We start from the raw sequence: 19403 nt of genomic DNA on the forward strand, positions 1-19403 counted from the left end.
CCCAGTAAGGAGTCCTGTGATCATCTGGAGCGCCCTGTAACTATTGTTTTGTGAAAGAGGGAACCAAACCGGATTGGATTTTGTGGGATTGGCAATTATTCATATTATTACTTAAGGAAAGAGGATCAACTGGGCAATGCATTATCTTGGCCAGCAGGAAAATGCATGGGGGAAAACTATTGTCTCACATAGCGGGAGCTCTGGGGGAAAGAAAAAAATAAATAAAATCTGCGGCTGCAGATAGGAAAGACTTTGCTGCATTTATCCGAAACTTGGGTTTTCACGGTTCGCAAGTCCCTGAGAGAAACACCACCGTGTAAGAGCGCAATCCCCGCAAGCCCAGCCGCGCTCTCCCGGCTGCGCAGGGCGCGCTTCCCCCGCGCCCCGCGGCGCGGCGCCGCTGGGCCCCAGCAGCGGGCGGGCGGGCGAGCGGGCGGGCAACGCGGCGGGGCCGGGCGGGCTGAGGGGCTGAGGGGCCGAGGGGCTCCCACCTGCCCGCGGCCGCCCGCAGTCCCGCTGCCGCGGGCCGGGCGATGCGGGGGTCGCGGCCGCCCGGCCGCCCGCGATGTTCGGGGCGGGCAGGTACAGCATCCCGCGGCCCGTCACCAGGAACCTGGAGGACCTGGACTCGGTGCAGAGCGTCCTGCTGCACAGGTCAGTGGCGGGGACGGCGAGCGGCTGCTGCGGCGGGGGGCGGCTGCCTGAGATCGCTTCCCGACATCGGGAGGCTCCGGGCGCCCTGGGAGACGCGGGGCAGGACCCGCGGGGCGGAGGGACAGCGGAGCTCCCCTTTCGCCGTGGCGGCAGGAAGGGCGAGGGGCCGCGTCCTGCCGCCCGGGCAGGGGCCGGCGGGAGCCGGGGCTGCCCCGGTGTGCATGGCAGGGGAAGGGAAGGGGCGGCTGCCGGCGGGTTTCCTCCCCTCCTTCCTGGAGAAGGGGAGGACGTGCAGGTGAGGGAAGCTACGGCGCTACGCCTGGGACTCCTACATGTGCAGAGAAACGTGCTGATACACTTTGGTACGAATTGATGCTGTTGCATCCATGCCATAAGTGTTTTGAACCCTTCTTTAAGGGGAGGGAAAAATGTATTCTAACTCGCACAGATCCAAGAGGGATGGGAAAAAATTCTTCAGTGGATGTACAGGAGGCACATTGTACGAGAAGCAGCTGCTTTTCCTCCTGCATTCATCATCCCTAACGTGCGATTTTCCACAGTATCCCCCCACAAAGACATCTCGACAATAAAATCTTGCCCAATAGGCCCGTGCAGGACTTTGAACGTCACCCTTAATGGCTTTTTCCATATGCTAGCTGAGAGCCGCAGAAACTTTACAAAGAAAAACGCATCCCATTCAGCAGAATCCAAGAGAAGCTCATCTCCAGTTCTGTTAAGTGTCCGCTTCCTGTTTCTCAGCCACGCTGGTTTATTTCCAGCTGCACAGAAAAAGCACACGGGCACTTCCAGTGCCAGCTCCAAGCAGCTCTTGCTATGGAAACTAACAAGTGATTAACTCCAGCTCAAGGCGTCAGACGGAACAGCCGTGTGAAATCCATTCCTGTGAGCACTGGGGAGGAAAACACAGAGCACAGCAAGGAGGGCACGCTGGGATCAGCCTGCTCCGGCATGGCACTCTGAGGCTGCTTTATGCACAGTAAATGTGCTCACATGCAGACAGACCCTCTGAAACCCTGCCCATGGACTTTCAGTGACTTAACAGAAAATTTCAGAGCCGGATTAAAACATGCTGCCCCATGGTCTTGCTTATATTAATATATTCTAAGTGGAATAAGGCTACTCATGCTTGAAACATTTGCATGTTGCCTGACTGCAAATAATAGTTTTCTTTCATGCCTGACATGCCTGCTATGTATAGCAGGTGATCCTAAAAAAATAGTATTTAAAAGATTTAAGGTGAAGTAAAAGCAGTAGAAAATAAATTGAAAATTACAGCTGCTTTTCATTCTAGAGAGAACTCTTAACTCTTACAGAGTGTTGTTCAAAAGGATGAGATGGATTGTACTGCTCTTCCCAGATTCTTCACGGCTGTCTTCCTGTTGGTTTTGTGTTCTTCTAAAATACCTTCTGTGATCAGAGTTGATAAAGAAAGCGTAAGAAGTCAGAAAGAACAGTCTATTTTATTTATTGAGGACTGGAGAGTTTGCTCACAAAATTTCTGTTCCTTTGGTCCCAGAGGTAGCCTTCATCCTCCGTGGATGTCTATATGTAAATATCCCAATTAAACTGACAGCCCAGTGTCACTCTTCAAGTCACGCTGCTTTGCTGTGGATAGTCTCTACGCAGTCCTGTCAGAGAAGTTGTGAACAGAAGGTTCTGTAACCACAGTCTTAAACGGTTTTATAGAAACCTTGTAATCAAAAAATCTTAACTATTAAGGAATCCTTGTGAAATATGTATTTTGTCCTTTAAGAAAGACTTTACAGGGCAGGGGCAAGTTGTGTTGTTGTCATTATTCCTTAAAAAAGAGGGAATTATTTCTGACATATTTTGCTCATGCTGTGCACTGGAGGAATTTTAAAAAATAGGAATCAATAGATGAAATATAATGTCACTCATATTTTTTGTTACGTTTTTCTTTCAGTAAAACAGGTGTTAACAAGAAACAGAACTGATAAACAAAGATGAAACAATTTTCCGCTTAGTTTTATCTGTAACGTATCATGTTTTATTTGCAGTGTATCATTTATGTCTGTCCAGTTGTTGGTAGAGCCTTCCTGGAAATATTAACTGATCTGAAAACAAGCAGAAAGGAAAAAATGAAACAATAACAAGTCACTTAGGGCCTTCTTGCCTCTTTATTACTAATGAAGAGCTGTAATTTGAAGTATGGAACCAGTATGTCCTATACCCTGTCTTCTTTTAACTTCAGTCGACTTCTGAATGGATCGAGGCAGACTGTTATTTTTAAAGCACAGCAGCTTTTGAAACAGGTTAAGCCAAAAAAAGGTAACAAGAAACTCCTGTTCAGGAAATAAATTTCCACACGTGGATTTAGTTCTTTGCAGGAACAGCTAATCAGAACAACCTTCAGGCTTTAATTATCCACTCCTAAGTGCTCATTAACCAGTTGTCCAGTGAGGGTGAGCAGTGCTATTGATACCAGTGATGCCCCCTGGCAGAGTTTTCCCATCTGCATGTTAAAACCAGCAATTTAGCATAGAAAGCTCATGGATTCCTTAGTGAGGAGCATCAGCCCCAGCTACTTGGACTAAGTGTAAAGTGTCTGCCAGAAGACAAATTATTTCAAGTCTCTTCCTAACATTTATGCCCAAGAAATGAGAGGCTTTCCTCTCAAGAGGGATTGTGTGGGAAAATCTGTGTCTTCACTAAAATAAGATCCTGCTGTGTGAGATACATGCTGCAATCTTTAATTGTTCTCACAGCAGCAAAAATTCCACATTCTTTTCAGCAAAGCATTTAGGTGGCTCCCAGCTACTCCTCTCTGAGGACCACAACCTTCCATCATCCTTCCATTCATGATATGTTACTCCTATAAAATAGCAAGTGGTGTAAGACCACTGCCTCCTTGAGAGAGAGTCTGTATTTCTCACTTAGTGAGCAAACAACTGGAACCAATTAACCAACTCTTGAACTCAGTGAAATTTAACTAACACAGCACCATCTGGCATTGACTATCACTTCTCTACAGAAACACTTCACTGTGGTGCTCGGTGTATTAAAAGTGCTTGCAAATGTAAGCATAATTAGGAAGGGCAGGACAGTGTATCTCACCTACTTCTAAATGAAACCACAGTAGAACAAACTTTTTCTCTTTAGATAGGAAATGGTTCTATCTCCCCCTCTGGATAGGTTTGTATTCTGTGCAACAGTAATTCATCTGTAAAATCAGGAGGTCTTGTACAGGGACTTCAGAATGGCCACAGTTTTTAACATAGGTATTTTTACTCCAGTTGAAGCCTTAATCACATGGATGTGAGTCCAAAACATTTCTGTCTGTTAATTCACTTTAAATCACACTTACTAATAAACGCTTCCCTAAAGCAGTTTCAAGTACAGGAATTTCATACCAGGATTCTGTCACCCCTACATAGCGTTCCAGCACTATAAAACCTCACTGCTGAAGCTATGCAAATATCCCACTGAGCAGAGATTAAATCCAGCACATTAAACATGTTCCAACAATTACTCTCCATCCCTTTCCCCACTCACCATGTGTGTCCTGATGGGTTTACTGACACAGCTACACAGCAAGTTGTCTGCAGGGCTGCCATAGGTCTTGTTTTTCACGGATACGAATAATTTAAATCCTGAAAACCGAGTAGGGGTTTGGGGTTTTTTTTGTCTCTCTCGACTGAGCGTGATTTTACACGTGTAGACTGCATAGGCTATTTTAAGGTACTTCTTCGGGTCTGTCACATCCTTGCTTCTCCTGAACCACACCGCTCTTCTGACAAACCTACAGAGAAGCTACTTTTATTTCTCACAGCTCATTAAATTTACATAATAGCACATAAAATAAAGCACAGAGGCATCCCATTGCTTACCAGTTGACCCGAGAATCACTTTTTACCTCGTCTTTCCCCTTCCGGATCAGTGTTTGCTTACATTGCTCTGAGCCTCACCGCAGGACACTCGAGTTCCACTAACGGTGTCTTTTATGGGACTGGTACTGGGACCTTGCAGTCAGACAACTCAGTAAAGTCTGGTTCTGCATGATGCGTCCCTGTTAGGCCACAGAAGGCCGTTCGAGGGACGGGCGAGGCTGGGCACAGGGAAATGCCCATTGCAGAGCGCGCTCTGCCCCCAGCGCGGCGGGACCGCGGCGCAGCCGCTCACGGCCGGGCCCTCGCGCTTCCCGCCGTCTCCATGGCGCGCGGGGCCCCGGCCAATGGAGGGCTCGGCGCGCGTCACGTGCGCCGCCGGGCGCGCGGCTGTCATGGCGTCCGCGGGGCCCGGCGGGAGCGGCGCTGCTGACGGGATGGAGCCGGGCAGCGGAGAAGGCGCTGAGCCCGCGGGCACCGGCAGCGAGAGCGGCTCCTGCGGCTCCTCCGGCTCCTCGCTGTCTGCGAGCTCCGAGTAAGGGCGGGGCCGCGGTGTCTTGCGGTGGATGCCGCGCTGCGGGGCTGGCTGTAGGAGCAGTGAACGGTGTGAGCTTTCTGACAGAGTCTCTCTGCAGAGCCCTGACGGTGACGCGGCGTGGGTTCAGTTGCGGGCAGTCCTTGCACTGAGTCCTGTATCCCAGCGGGACACGAGCTGGGAAGCAGAGGGGAAGGAGGGACTTGGCACATGCTTTAGCAAGAAAGGTGTAGTCTTTTAGTGTCCTGTCTTTTGGGAAATACTGCGTCAGAAGATAATTCTGTAATACTAATACGTCATTTTAAAGTTACAAATGCAATCTCCAGGGTTTTAACATATGTACATGTTGTTTTAATTTGGGTGAAATTAAAACTTACTAAACTTTAAAAATTTACTTGGTTCCGTGCATTAAAACAGCTCTGCTTGACACTTAAAATGTGTGTTTCAGGGTCTAATCAATGACATTTCATTCGGCGTGTTCTTTTCATCATGCTGTGCAGTGGAGGACAAAAAATATTCAAATGGGAGAATTTAGAAGTGTGTTCAAGTGTACTTTAGTTTGTAGTAGCCCTGTAACTCTGGCTCAGGGACAAAGCTGTTGTATGTACATCTATCTTACTTTATTCCTATATTTGTAAGTCAGAAGACAACTGTAGCATTTCAGCCTGAAGCCATGTGGTTTTGTGTTTTGTGTGTTTGGGATTTTTCCTTTCCCAAGTCTTTCATCTAAAATGCCTCTTTAGTGGCATTCTTTATATACATTCAGGGAATAAAGCTGTCTTCCACAGTTTCCAGCACAGAACACATGTCTAATACTCGTAATAATGTGTGTAATACTTTTAATAATTTATCTGCATTTATCCAGCAGAACTTGGATCCTTTCTTTCTAATATATCTTTCTTCCATAAATGGAAAATTTCAATCAGCCCAGTTTTTCAGACATTTGTTCCGAAGTGGAAATACCTGTGTGGGATCAGTGAAACTACTCTTAGGGAAGTGCAGGCCTTCAAGTTTTTTAGCTCCCTTGACTGAAACTTCCAGTCCTAGAGGCAAGTTGAGGTTATTGTGTAAGCACTTGTTTCAACACAGGGGAAAAGAGATAAAAATGAGATTTTTCTTTCTTCTTTTCTTTTTTTCTTTCCTTTCTTGGTTTAAATCTATTGTGACACTACAGCATTAGGGGGAAAAAAGCCTCTCATCCTAGGTGCAGACTTCTTGTTTCAGGCTTTGCTTTTTCAGATATCTGTATGGATCTTTATTGGGAAAGTGACAGTTTCTTTACACTATAGTTCCTTCTTGACTTCTCTCTGGCATTGTTCTCTTTGGGTAACCAGAGTAAACACATGCCCACACCATTTTTTTTCCCCTTGGTCCATATTGTTCTAATAAAAACAGACAACAAAGCTGGAGAACATGAGTGTATAAACTGACATCCAGGCTGAAATTTTGACATCTACCCCAGAGAAGAAGCAGCTTTTCCAAAAATCACAGTCTCTTTTAAAGAGGGAATAAAAATGCTATCATACATCACAGGAGTTTCTGCTAATTCAAATGTTATTTCTTTGTAAATTTCTTGTGTTTCCTTTTTTGTTTGGGTTTTTTTAGGGGCGGGGGGAGAGTACTGGTGTTGGTTGGCTTGGGGGGGTTGTGGGGGTGGGGTTGTTTGATGTTTTGGTTTTGCCTGATTTTGCTCACGTATGCCAGAATGTAGTACACCTTAAAAAATAAACCAAGGAAAAACTCTTGTCATGTTATTTCTTGCCTACCACCTTCTGAGAGATGTTGGATCAGATAATGTGTGGCCTTGACAGCCTTTAGGTTTTGTTAGCATTCTGATACTTTCTTGAGTAAGAACTCAAGATTCCCTGTAAGACTCGGCAGAAATTGCACACTTGGGTTTATCCCGGACCATCAGGTATAGCCAGATCATCACAAGTGGTGGTTCTTCTTTTAAACTATCTGTTTGGGCAAAAAAGCTAATAAATGGAGAGGAGGTAGGTGATGCTTTTTCCTGTCTGCAACATCCATAGACTTCTCTCAGTAGCTGGGCCTCCAGAAAGAGAGTAATGCCAGTGTTCTCTGTATTGTTAGTCCAGCCAGATCCTCTCATTGAGCCTTGAAGGTGCTCTGGTGCAGTGTCTTTTTATAATGTTCTCTGTTCAGCTACATTTTGAAGCTTTATCATTTATCTGTGTTTTCAATGTAATGCTCTATTTGAATTATTTAGTGCTAGCTTTAAACAAAATCATCACTCTTTATTCAGTAAAATTACTTCTAGTGTAAAATGTATGAATGCGTGTTAACTTTAAACAATTATAGTAATTATGATTTAAATCTCCGTTCTCGTTTTTCCTTTTATGATTTTTATGAAACAGCAAGACCTTTGTCATCTAGTCAGGAAGAATTAATTGGTCTTGTCTGTTCCTGAAAATCTTCCATACAGAACATCCCAGATAATTAAACCTCTGAGTACCCTCTTACTTTGGCCATTATTGGTCCTCATCCATCTGGAGTAACATTCTAAACTTCACCTTGAGGTTCATTTGGTCTGTTGCCTCTCAGCAGGCACTTTTTGGTTGTTTTTTTTTTTCTCAGCCAAAAGAGTATGATTCCTTCAGTCTCCTTCCCTTTAAAATGTGTTTATAGGCTACTTAGTATTTGTCTCTTTGCTCTGGCTATGTTCCAGTTATTACATCTTTCTTAAAACTCATTACCCAAAACTGGACGTAGCTGACACATCAGCGTTGCCAAATTAGGACAAAGAATTTTTTGCACTGTGCTGATGATGCTTCTGTTAACACATCCTGGAGCTGCTTTGCCTTTGCTTTGCAGCAGTGTCTTGCTCTTGCCTTTGGGTGATCCACTCCAGCTGCCAGATCTGTTTCTGTAGCAGTGGTGCCTCTTTACATTTTTAGTGTGTATTTCTGCCTGGAAGCTGGCATGTGCTATGTGGAACTTGGCGTTTAAAAACTGTTACCTAGATTTCATCTTAGATTATTTGGGGGTTTTTTTAATGTTAAATTTAAGTGATTTTTTAGATGTTAATCTTCTCTTTCCAAAGGGCTGGTAGTACAATCTGTCTTCCCATAGCATTGCAGAATATCCTGAGTTAGAAGGGGCCCACAAGGATAAACAAGTCCATCTCCAGGCTCTGCACAGGACCACCTCAAAAATCGTGCCGTGACTATATTACAAATGCATAAGGGAAAAAATAATGGGAGAGAACAAATAGGATGTAATTTTTTCTCTTAAGGGAAAGTCCCATTGTACACATGAATGTAATTACTAATTAAAAGTTTCATGTGAAAGAAATGTTGTTTGTTTTCTGAAAAGAGACTACTGCTTTTTGCAATGGATGTTTTCCTCTAAGGCATTTGAAGAAGCTATTTTAATATACGAGAGGGATGTTTTTCCTTGCCATATCCATCATTTATCTAAAACAAGTTCTAACCATCATGGCAGACTTAGAGCAGCTGAGCTTTCAATGTTCAGGAGGCAACTATATTTTTCCTTTTTTTTTTATTTAACCTTTGCACTCTGTCCCCTCCCTACTTAAAATAATCAGATGTCACTTGCACAGTGATCTTCCTTATCAGAGCTCACTGATCATTCTTCTTTCTTTTCCAGTGACCTTGAGCCTGAATGGTTGGATAGTGTGCAGAAAAATGGGGAATTATTTTATTTAGAACTAAGTGAAAGCGAAGAAGAAATTCTGCTTCAGAACAGCTGTCCAGAAATGCCAGCAGTGAATCATGTCAGGTTTCGTGAAAATGAAGCTGAAATTATTCAAGAGGGATCACGAAAGGAAAGAAAGTATGAACTGAAGAAATGGACCAAAATGCTAAAAAAGAAGAGTCTTTTACCAAAGCGTTCTGGTAAGAAAGGCAGTGGAAGCTGCAATGTGCACCCCACTGGTCCTACTTCCATATTGAAACACCAGTCTGCTCAGAAAATGGGTGTCACTGTTCAGCAAAAGTACAAAGATGTGTCTGTTTATGTAAATCCCAGAAAACTCTACAGTGCTGGGGAAGAAGAGCAGCAGAGGCTGCTGGAGGCCTTAGTAGGGATTGTCCATCAGTCTTCATGGAGCAGCAGAAGAGTGGAAAAACAAGGCAGGAGGGATAAAGCCACCAGAGGAGTCAGTGAAGAGAAGCTTGTGGTACATGGCTTGGTGCCAGGTAGTTCTGCAATGAAAACAGGTCAAATCCTGATTGGTAAGTAACTGAAGGAATAGTTAACTTCTAAACTCTTCCTTTAGCATGAAGATTTGTGGGTTTTTTGCTGTTAGAGGCAGCTGACTTGAATATTCCCAAGACATAAGCAATTACTCAGTTCTCGAGGGATTATTTTAAATCAGTGTCATTGCATCTGATGTTTTGTTACCTAGTCAGTTTTACTGCATTATTGGTTTTAAGAATATGTGGCATAATCTAGAAGGTGTTAATACAGTAAGGAGATGACCATTCCTTAGTGTTCAGAGATTGAGCAGCTTGGAGCAAGAAATACCCCCCCACCACCTTTAATTTAGGATTTTAACTGAGGATTTGCTCAGTAGATAGGTGGGACTGGAGAAAACGTATAGTCTGCCAGATACCCTATTTAGATTTTGTTCTTTTCCACAGCATCCCCCTGAGATAAAAAGCTTTACTGTATATACGCTTTAAATTGATTTAGTGCCATAAAAATGAGGAAAAAAAATACCGAGTAAGATACGTTCATATGTTATAAACTTTCTGCACAGCCTTGTTTGGTTATTTTTCTGTTCAGCAAGCCTAACAGCAGCTTCCTCAGTAGTTTAGATTTTGGGAGGCTCCAAATCCATCGCAGGGCTGCAGTTTGGGGAGGCAGTGAGCCCGTACAGCCTTTGTGTTGGTTTGGCTGCTTGGACACTTCCATGAGCTGATGAAACAGCCTGGCAGGAAACTAACCCAGAAGAGAAATTGGCAGTCTAGTATTTTGCTGGTGTAGTAAGTTAAACTTGGGACACAGAAGGTCTGACAAGCACCCAAATGTGAATAATGGAGGGGAATGAACTGCCGTGAGGGGCAATGAGGGAGCAGAAATACTCCCACTCCCAACATTGAGGCCACCAAAAACTTGGCACTCACAGACATCAGCCTGAGAGACAGTAAATGTGAGACAACTAGGCCACATCTGTAAAGGGTGAAAGATTACATAATTATCCTTGAAGCTGGTTGCTCACAGAATGGGAGAGCAAAGATGTGATGTTGGTTAGGAGATCATTAAAAATCTTAATGCTATAGTAGCACAAATCCCACAAAGTCAGCATGAGTGCTTTTGAAATTCCAGTGTTGTGTATGTAACAAGGCACATCGTGCTTTGACTGGCTGGTTGTTCCAGCACGTGTTTTTGGTAGAGATGCTAAAGAATACTCCAGAGGGAAAATTGGATAACTTTCAAATTTTACCAGCAAGAACTGATTAGTCAAGAAGTGGGGGATGTCGGCTGAGAGGGAGGAGAGAGCAAGTTTCAACTTGATCTGCTTAATGCTATTTAATCTCATTAGTGTACAAGTGGGTGTTTGTAGCCTGTAAGTTAATTTTGGGACACAGATTTGTATATAAGAGTTTTGTGAGAGCAGGTGTGAAGTCAGAACGGCGTAGGCAAGTACCAGATCCAGGAGATCAAGCTGACCTAACCAGAGATAGAATTTCATCTGCTGCACTTAATGCTTCCCAGAGCTAGTGAGGACAAAAACTGTGGGGGTTTTTCGTTTGTTTCAAAGAGAAGAGCATTTAGCTTAATCTAAGAAGAGTCTTGCCCTTTAATACGTCCTAGGCTATCATCAACCCTTGCCTTGTTTTTTTGCACATTGAAACTGAAATAGTTTTAAGCATACTGGGGTTATTCAACTCTTAAATGGGAAAATGAGCTGCATTCAGTGCCAACAGTGGAAAATATATAATTTTCATGTAAAAATACTTTCAAATTATATATCTATAGTGAAGCTGAGTACTGTGGAATTTTTATGTGGTGTCTAGAAATAGGGATGCTTTGCATAAATTAGATGTTCAGATTTCAGTGTTGTCTGCATAAAGAATATACAGGAAAAAATTCCTGTTCTTGTCAAAAATCTGTCTGGTTTACTGGTTCTGTACAGCACATCAGAGAATGGCATAGCTATGTTGTACACCCAAAGCCTGATTTAGAAGCAAATAGACAGCTCCTCAGATCTTCCGAGGAGCTGAAGTTGGAAACAAAGTTCAAGAGTAATAACAGTAGAACTTTGCCTTTCAGTCCTTCTTGATAAAAGTAGGTTTTTGGAGTCCTGTTGAGAATTGTGGAAACAGCCAGTAAAGGACATTTTTGTGGTCAGTCTAAAACTGAAGAATTAGCGCAAAAGTGAGCAGCTTCTTAAGCCATCACAAATGAGGAATACCTGATTGGCACAGCACAATGCCTGCTGGCTGGTCTGGTTATAACTTTGTTCATCTTCATTGACCTGTATGTGCATAAGCATTAACCTGTTTTTGTTTGGCTTTATAATATTTCAGTGGCCTTCAGTGGTCCAGATCAGCTTGGTAGTAGTCCTTTGTGAGGCAAATCCAAACTATATTTTCCTTTAAAAAGACATGCTTTAAAATGACATCTGGTTGTCTTCCTGGTAAGCAGTTTGCAGCACTCATTTTGACTCACAAAGTGGTTTATGCTTCAACATTTTTAGTAGAAATAACTTCTTTTCCCATCCTTAATAATCGCTTTCCTCAGGTGGCTTTTCTTATTTGTTTTGAAGTGTGTATCCCTTATAGCTTTGAACACTTAAAACATCTGTTTATTATTTGTGCAATACACTTTAATTTTTTGTTTTTAAGATTGCATATGGAAGTCGTAAGTCTTGTTGCTGTACTTTATTAACCAAGTGGAATGCAGGCGCTGACCATATGAAAGTAAATACAGCAGTTTTGCAAGCTAAAAAACCCCGCTGCTTTGTAACTCTAGAAAGATGGCACTCTATCCATGTGTTGCTTATCAGTTCATCTATCTTTTCTTTTTATATTTAGCAGGTCAGCATCCATCTTAAATTTTCAAAACAGAAAAGCCCTCATTGATTTTTAAACTCATTGCCACTTTCATTTTGGTTAAGATGAAATACAGTTGCTTCTATCTCATGCTTTTTAAGTGTCTTTTGTATTTTCAGCAAAATACTTTCCTTGCTTAAGTTAATTTGCAACATTATACAAAGCTTGGTCTGCAGTGGAAAACTTTGAGCATATCTTCAAAGAGGAGAAGCTTCTCAAAATACTCACGTTTAAATCCAGACAAATAAGGGTTGTGATAGGTAATGCCATTATAATTTGATTCCCACCCCCCTTCAAATTGAAACCTGTTGGATTCATGGCAGGGAAGAGTTCTTGTAAATGCTGGTGAGCATCATCTTTACCATAGTAAAAATAAAAAATTAATTCCAATGACACTGTAAATAGAGCAAAGCTTTTCTCACTGGCAGAGAGTACTGTTGTTACCTTCTTTGAAAGTATCTTATAGCTCTCATCACCAAATAGCTCAGCATGAGTCTTCTCACTTTATCAGTATGTACAATTGTCAAAAAATTGTGAAATCTCCTGCCTGACAAGAATTAATTGTGGAGGAAGGTAAAGATGGGTTATAATAATCCAGTTTTGAACATGTATGCACAAGCTACAGGCTGCTGGTGCAAGCTTCCCTTGAAAGGTCCATATCCTTAGAGTCCTATCAGAAATAAAAGCCCTTGAAAGGACCAAAATCCTGTGAGAGTTTGAGATTTTTATGTGGAATTACTGTAGATGGTGTATTTGTTGGAAAGACTCTCCCAAGTAGAGATGTTGGGCTCACAAGATGGGAACAGAGCTTGTGTAAGCTTTGCTTTGTGCTCACTGGGATGTTGGGGATGTTGCTTTTGTTCTCTTAATCTCCTCTTGAAGCACAGCAGCATTGGTTTGGATGAAAGCAGCCTGGTAACGTATAAAACAAGTAATTGATCTTTTCTTCAGTAGGAATGTGTTCCATAGTTTGCCTTTTTTGGAAAGACGTATGGGAACTTTTGTAAGTGCTCCCACCAAGTCATTACCAAGAATGGAGGAAACTAAATATCAGGACTCCATGACAAAAGTGTGTTTTGTCTCCATCCTCTCCCATGTGAACAACTTGATTCTCATGATTTCAGAAAAAAAATGTTCACTTCCCTTCACAGTATGGAAGTGGTGTTCACTTGCCAGTCAGTGTCCCTGGGCTTAATGCAATGGAGATCTGCTTTTAGAAATGGTGCATGCAGGTTTATCTCTAGGGAAGGGATGGTTAACAGCAGTCATAGTCTTGTGCCTCAAGTGGCGAAGAGATAGGCAATTCTGAAATAAACATTCTAGGGATGGCAGCAATGCCAAAGACTTTCCTAAACTTTGTCCTTAAAGAGGCAGGAATAATTCCATCAGCTGTGTGCAGACTGGGTGTTTGAGATCAACACACACAGGTCTTAGCTGCTGCTGACTGGATGGGAGAAGTCTCTTCTGATGAGAAGATTGACAGAACAAATAAAATAGGAAAAAATTCCTGCCTCGCCTCTTTTTGTTTCATCACTTAAGTACAATTCAGTCCTGCTTAACATTGTGCAGAGAACATGTATAGATGTCTTGCAGTTTCTTTGTAAACTGAGAATCTTTCCACAGTAAGTAATAGAATTCAAAAGCTTGATCATTCATTTTAATGGGATCAGAGTAAAGCTTACTTCATTCCTTAAAGAGAATCCTAGACTCATAGTACAGTTTGGATTGGAAGAAATGTTTAAGATCATCTAGTCCTAACCCCACACTAGATCCATCCAACCTGGCCTTGAACACTTCCAGGGATGGGCAGCCACAGCGTCTCTGGGCAGCCTGTGCCAGGGCCTCGCCACCATCAGAGTGGAGAATTTCTTCCTAATACATAATCCAAACTACTTTCTTTCAGAAGGACATGTATTTTTTCTAAAGAAAAATTTGTTGGCTTAAGGAATTATATCCTGGAGCTGCCTGAAGAAAATTCATTTCCTCTATTGTAGTGGCTCGCTGCGTTTCTAAAAGTGGAACTGAGTGATACTTTGTTCTGATGTTTCTCCCTATATCTGTAATTCAGTGATGTTTTAGTCTGGGATGGTTTGACTTATTCTGCAGACAATCGAGTTAGACCAACTTAAACAATTGCAAAGGCTATTTACACTTTGATTTCATTTAACCTGAATTGTTTAAGCATTAGGTAAGTGAAATTAGATTAAATTTCATACAACTGCATTGATTTTTTGACATAATTCATGTGTGTAGACGTAAATCAGTCTGTCTTTCTCTAAGTCTTTTACTCTGCTAAAGTGCAAGAAACAATTCTCAAATAAATGTAGATGTCAAGCTCTTACAAAGTAAGACTTGCATGTACAAACTCTTTCACAGCAGTTAATTATTACACTGAGTAAATCTTGTGGTCATGTCCTGCTTTAAAAATACTCAGGGTTTGTAATTCTACGTATCTTATTCTTTGCCCAGTGATGTCATTTATTCTCTTACTCTATTCTTTGACTGCTGTTGTGTGTGGCAAAAAGAAAAGAAGGAAAAAATGCAAGCACCCACCCTCACTGCCTCTACTCCCAATTCCGAAAAATCCATCCTAATCAGTAGAGATTTTCTCTGTTGTGGATCAAGTTGCTCTCTTTGATAGTGATGCAGCATTTTCTGGCAGAAGGCAGGCAGCCTTACAGGACTGCTTGGCCTGTGTGCTCTGGAATGCTGTTCCATGTATGGTCCATGATTACATTTTTACCAATTGGATGGAATAAATATTTACTGCTGCAATGAAAGTTTTACATGTGTAGATTAGGCATTGAATAAATAAAACACTTGGAGTATGTAGCATGTAAATACTGATGGCTCTTCTCCTTTTAAAGTGCCTTTGTCTATTCCACCCTGGGAGATGTGGTTCCAAAACATTCCCTCAAGTGCTAAGGTGTGGATGTCTGCACAAAGTGTGTGCAGCTCCTCTGACTGGCTTTACAACAGAATTCCTAAGGATCCAGTCAAACAAACAGAACACAAACAACTTTTGTTTAAATAGATGAGTTTAAGATGAGTACAAGAGCAATTTATGCTTTCTCTTGTAGTTGTGGACAATGATCTTTAATACAGTGTTCTTAACAAAGAACATAGTAATCCTGTTTATAATTCTTGTTATATTAGAGTAGCCTGAGTGCTCTGCTTTTCATTACTAATTTTCATGTCCTGGGGCTCTGGCATGGGCTTACTGAGTTCCTCTTAAATGCTGTCTAACTTTCAGCTTTTCTGTTTTTGAATTACTGTTGTGTTGAAGATTTGACAGGCTAAAACTTAACTGCGCAAGAAACACAGAGGTTAGGGAGAGAGCCATTTCTTGAAAGAGAAAAAAATTAAATATTTTTATGTGTAGAATAAAATGTAACCTTTTCTTGGTTTTGCATTCAGGAGGAGTAGGAATTAATTTTCCTTCAGTGTAAAAGAAGAGTGAGCAGTTGGTTATTGCCTGATGTATTAAAGAGGAATATTGCTTGCGTTTTGGGGGTACTCAGTATTTCCTTTCTGATGGTTAATTAAGAAGAATGTTCTTTCTCTTGTTGGCCTTGATGGTGTGTTGCACTGATTTTGAGGAATCTACTTTGTGCCTGGGAAGAATTCCAGTTGCAGTTGAAGGTATTTAACAACAAGGTAGAACATAGGAATAATGGTAACTGTCAGTTTCTTCTAAACTTGAACGTTCCGTGACCTTTGATAGATTCTCAGGGAATGGAGAGACCTTAGAGACTCAGGCTGTGCTTTTCCATAGTCTGCATGTCATTATCACTGTGTCAGTTTGAGCTGAGCAAGTCTTCTCCTGGAAAATTGAAATACCTACTGAACCTCACAGTGGGTCAGTGCTTTATTTCTGCAGTTGATCACATCTTTGTTGCCAAGTTGAGGCTTAAAATACAACTATGCTAAACATGCACATTTGCTGCAACTCCATATCCTTTTTCTAATCCCTTTCCACTGCCTGAGTGATGAAGGCCATGTTAATAATCTTGGAGAGGATGTAGAGGTACTTTTTAGGGGAGTCTTTGTGCAGCTCGAGAAATTGAAGCTTGGTTTTCAATTTGCTCTTTCAGAGGAGCTCTTGGTGTTTTTAGTTGATGCATAAGAAGGACCTTGGAATCGAGTCCCTTTCAGTGTTCAGTAAGAAGCTAATTTCTTTATTTCCCTTCCTACAGACAGAAGATACAAGCTAGAAACTAATCAAGCTTTTCACCTGACAGAAAGCAGAGACAGTTGAAAATGACATCAAAGAAAAATCAAGTAGAAAATAAGGCCTGTTTTGTTACTCTGAAGTTGAATATTTGCCTCTGAAAAGGAACCAATGAATCAAGTCCTGGCGCCACTGGCAGTCGCTTCTTACAGTTCTTGTCATAAATTTATATTGCCTCATCTTAGGTATTTTGCTCTAGGTACCCTTATTGGAAAGTTTTTTAGAAATTCTCTGGTTAGGGTCTGCAGAACCTTCTGATTTCCGCTCTGATTTCTCACCTAGGTTTTGCTTATCTTGTCTTTAACCAAGAGGTTCTTCATTTCCCACGGTTGCTACAGTATCACTTCTGTGTATATGATCTCATTTGATTTCTTGAGCACAGGTGAATAGGACTGTAAGGAGTACTCTGGATGGGATCACTCACCTACATTTCAAGGAAAGAACAAAAATGGTCAAAAAACCTTTTATTTTTACTTTCCAATCTCTATTCCTTTTGACAGGTCTGTGTAGTTTTATCTCTTGATGCTATTTTATGTTTTATAGCTTCACAAGTTGGTTTTCTTTTCCACGGGTCTCATATCCCTCTTGCACACTCCATGCTTAAACATGCATCTTTTTGAGGGGGATGAGGCATAGGTTACCAATTAGTTAGCACTGGGATACTTCTTGAGAATATTTTCCTTCACTTCATATAGAAATCCCAGTCTGATTTTTCTAGTTTAAACTGGAATGTGGATTTCAAATTTGTAAGCTCTAATTTGGTTCTGTTTTCTTTTGTAAGTGGTGCCTTTAATTTTTCAAACCTTTTCCACTTGTAGTTAATGACATTTTCTTTGGGACCGTAAGGGGTATTTTTTCCCCATTTCCAGTGATTGTAAGGGTGTCAGATGTACAGAGCACAAGATGCCATTGGGCAGGAAAAACTGGCAGATAAAAATATGGAGAGGAGGAGCCACAGCAGGGGCAAGGAATGGAAAAGAAAGGACTGAGTTGTGAAATCTGTTGTGTTTTCTGGTCAAGTAACAAGAGTGATAGAAGCCTGGATGGAGGGGAGAGGCTTAGAGAGTTATTGTACAGCAGAGCCACCAAGATGATCAGAGGGATGGAGCACGTCTCTCATGAGGAAAGGCTGAGAGAATTGGGGCTTTTCAGCCTTGAGAAGAGAAGCTTTGTGGTGACCTAACTGTGGCCTTTGAGTGCCTGAAGGGAGCTTACAGGAAAGATGGGGAGACACTTTTTACAAGGACATATATTGACATGGTAAGGGGGAAAGTCTTTAAACTGACAGTAGATTTAGAGTGGATATGAGAAAGAAATTTTTGACTGTGAGGATGGTGGGACACTGGAAAGGATTGCCCAGAGAAGCTGTGGATGCCCTGTCCTTGGAAGTGCTCAAGGCCAGGTTGGATGGGATTTGGAGCAACTTGGTCTAGTGGAAGGTGTCTCTGCCCATGGCAGGGGGTGGAACTAGATGATCTTCAGGGTTCCTTCCAACCCAAACCATTCTGTATTTCTATGATTTTTGTCAAATGATATGAGTGTGGCCATAAGGCCTTAAGAGCACTGAGGTAACAGACTAAATGTGGTAAATGTTGCATGTAGCAAATGTCTGTTTAAATGTAACAAATAGACATTTATGACAGCTTGAGAGGCATACTAATTTTTAAAACTAAGACTCTTTTTCTCTCTGTATTGTGGTGCAATAGCAACTGCCTTTCTCATTCCTTGTCTGTTCCACCTCCAGGAGATGTTCTTGTTGCCATAAATGATGTCGATGTGAATTCTGAAAACATCGAGAGGGTTTTGTCTTGCATTCCAGGTCCTATGCAGGTACAGTAGTTGAACATTTATTCCAAAAATCCTCTGTAAAAGTGAGTACTGCTTCTAGCCTTTTTTTCCTGAGGAAACAAAATTTAGGTGGCCTTTTTCTTAAAACTTCCTCTGTTACCTTTTGAATGCATTGCTTGACTTCAGTCAGAGTAGAAATTTCAGAGTTTAATTCTGGTAAGTTACATGAAAATAGGTAGGTGCTGATATCTAGCTTAAAAATAAACATGTCAGCAAAACAGTAATGGATTTTGTTCTGCCAATTACTGCATTTAAAATGGTAATAATTGCTCTGAAAATACTTAAATAGAATAATTATGTCTTCATCATTATCAACAAGACTCACAAACCACAAGAGAGTAAAAAGAAGCCTGAATTAACAAGTAGTGTTATTAAAAATATTTAAGAGCATTTAAATGGTGAAATGGGTACTGCTTTAATATTTAAATAGAATAATTAATTACTGGGGTTCTAAGAGATGTTAGATTGAAGACTTTTAAGATCTTTCAAAACTCAACAGTGATGAAATTGATAGAAGTCAGTAATAAAAACTGATAACCAAAAGAAACAATTCCAGAAAACCTGACCTGATGAATAATACTTCTTTCCCCAAAACCTACTGCAAATACCTTTTGTTCTAGCTGAATAGTAATTTTGTAGCTGTAATGAGGAATTAAATAAGTAATGAAGAATTAGATAGCTATTTCAGAACTAAACCAGGAGAGTGCTACTTACCTAGGATGTTAGTAGCATAAAATTTAATATTTTGAATTATGCTGCTTAAATCCACTTCCTCATGGACAGGAAGACAAGGTAAAAGTTGACACTTAGAGGTATGAGCAGGAGCAGGTTAAAAATTAAAGTGTCTCTTGGTAGTTTTTCTTCAGGTAGAATATATAAGGTGATGATAATAACTGAACCCTTTTACAGTCCAGAGATTTTAAAAAGTGGAAATTTACTGTTTTCTTTAACACAAAAGCTCTGTTTGCAACTTACATAGTGCAAGTTCCTGTGGAAATATATCTGCAGCTGCAGTGAGATTGAGTACTGGGATGTCAGTTCAGGAAGCTTTCCAAGATATTTGACAGTCTGAAGTTTGCCTGAGCTACTGGAGTTGTGGTCAGGTACTGGCAGAGCTCCATGGGAGAAAAACCTTCTCTTGTCCATCTTTGACCAAATACGGAGTTGCTGTAACTGTTATTAAACACAGAATGATTAAAAAAGCAGAGATGATCTAGTTTGTGTAATTG

The 19403-nt window shown here is 41.3% G+C and overlaps 1 protein-coding gene and 1 long non-coding RNA gene across 5 annotated transcripts in view; one reads left to right on the forward strand and one right to left on the reverse strand.

Annotated features, from left to right (window-relative positions):
• Positions 1-513: 513 nt before the first annotated feature.
• INTU (inturned planar cell polarity protein) overlaps positions 514-19403 on the forward strand; it is a 39400-nt gene continuing 20510 nt past the window's right edge. For 3 of the 4 annotated variants that reach the window (XM_039551056.1, XM_039551059.1, XM_039551060.1), the window contains exons 1-3: positions 4910-5055; positions 8683-9269; positions 18071-18156. In XM_039551056.1, coding sequence (XP_039406990.1) covers positions 4916-5055; positions 8683-9269; positions 18071-18156 — 813 coding nt within the window. In that variant the 5' untranslated portion in view covers positions 4910-4915. Of the gene's footprint in view, positions 655-4909; positions 5056-8682; positions 9270-18070; positions 18157-19403 lie in introns of those variants that run through there. The other variant, XM_039551057.1, reaches the window with a different exon arrangement.
• Positions 2661-4813, reverse strand: LOC104693697. The gene is made up of 3 exons (XR_752599.4): positions 4524-4813; positions 4189-4435; positions 2661-2750 (listed from the first exon to the last, which is right to left on the reverse strand). It is a non-coding gene; the product is annotated as an uncharacterized LOC104693697 (long non-coding RNA).

The sequence above is a fragment of the Corvus cornix genome, chromosome 4 (assembly GCF_000738735.6).
Source record: "Corvus cornix cornix isolate S_Up_H32 chromosome 4, ASM73873v5, whole genome shotgun sequence".
Lineage (NCBI taxonomy): Eukaryota > Metazoa > Chordata > Aves > Passeriformes > Corvidae > Corvus > Corvus cornix.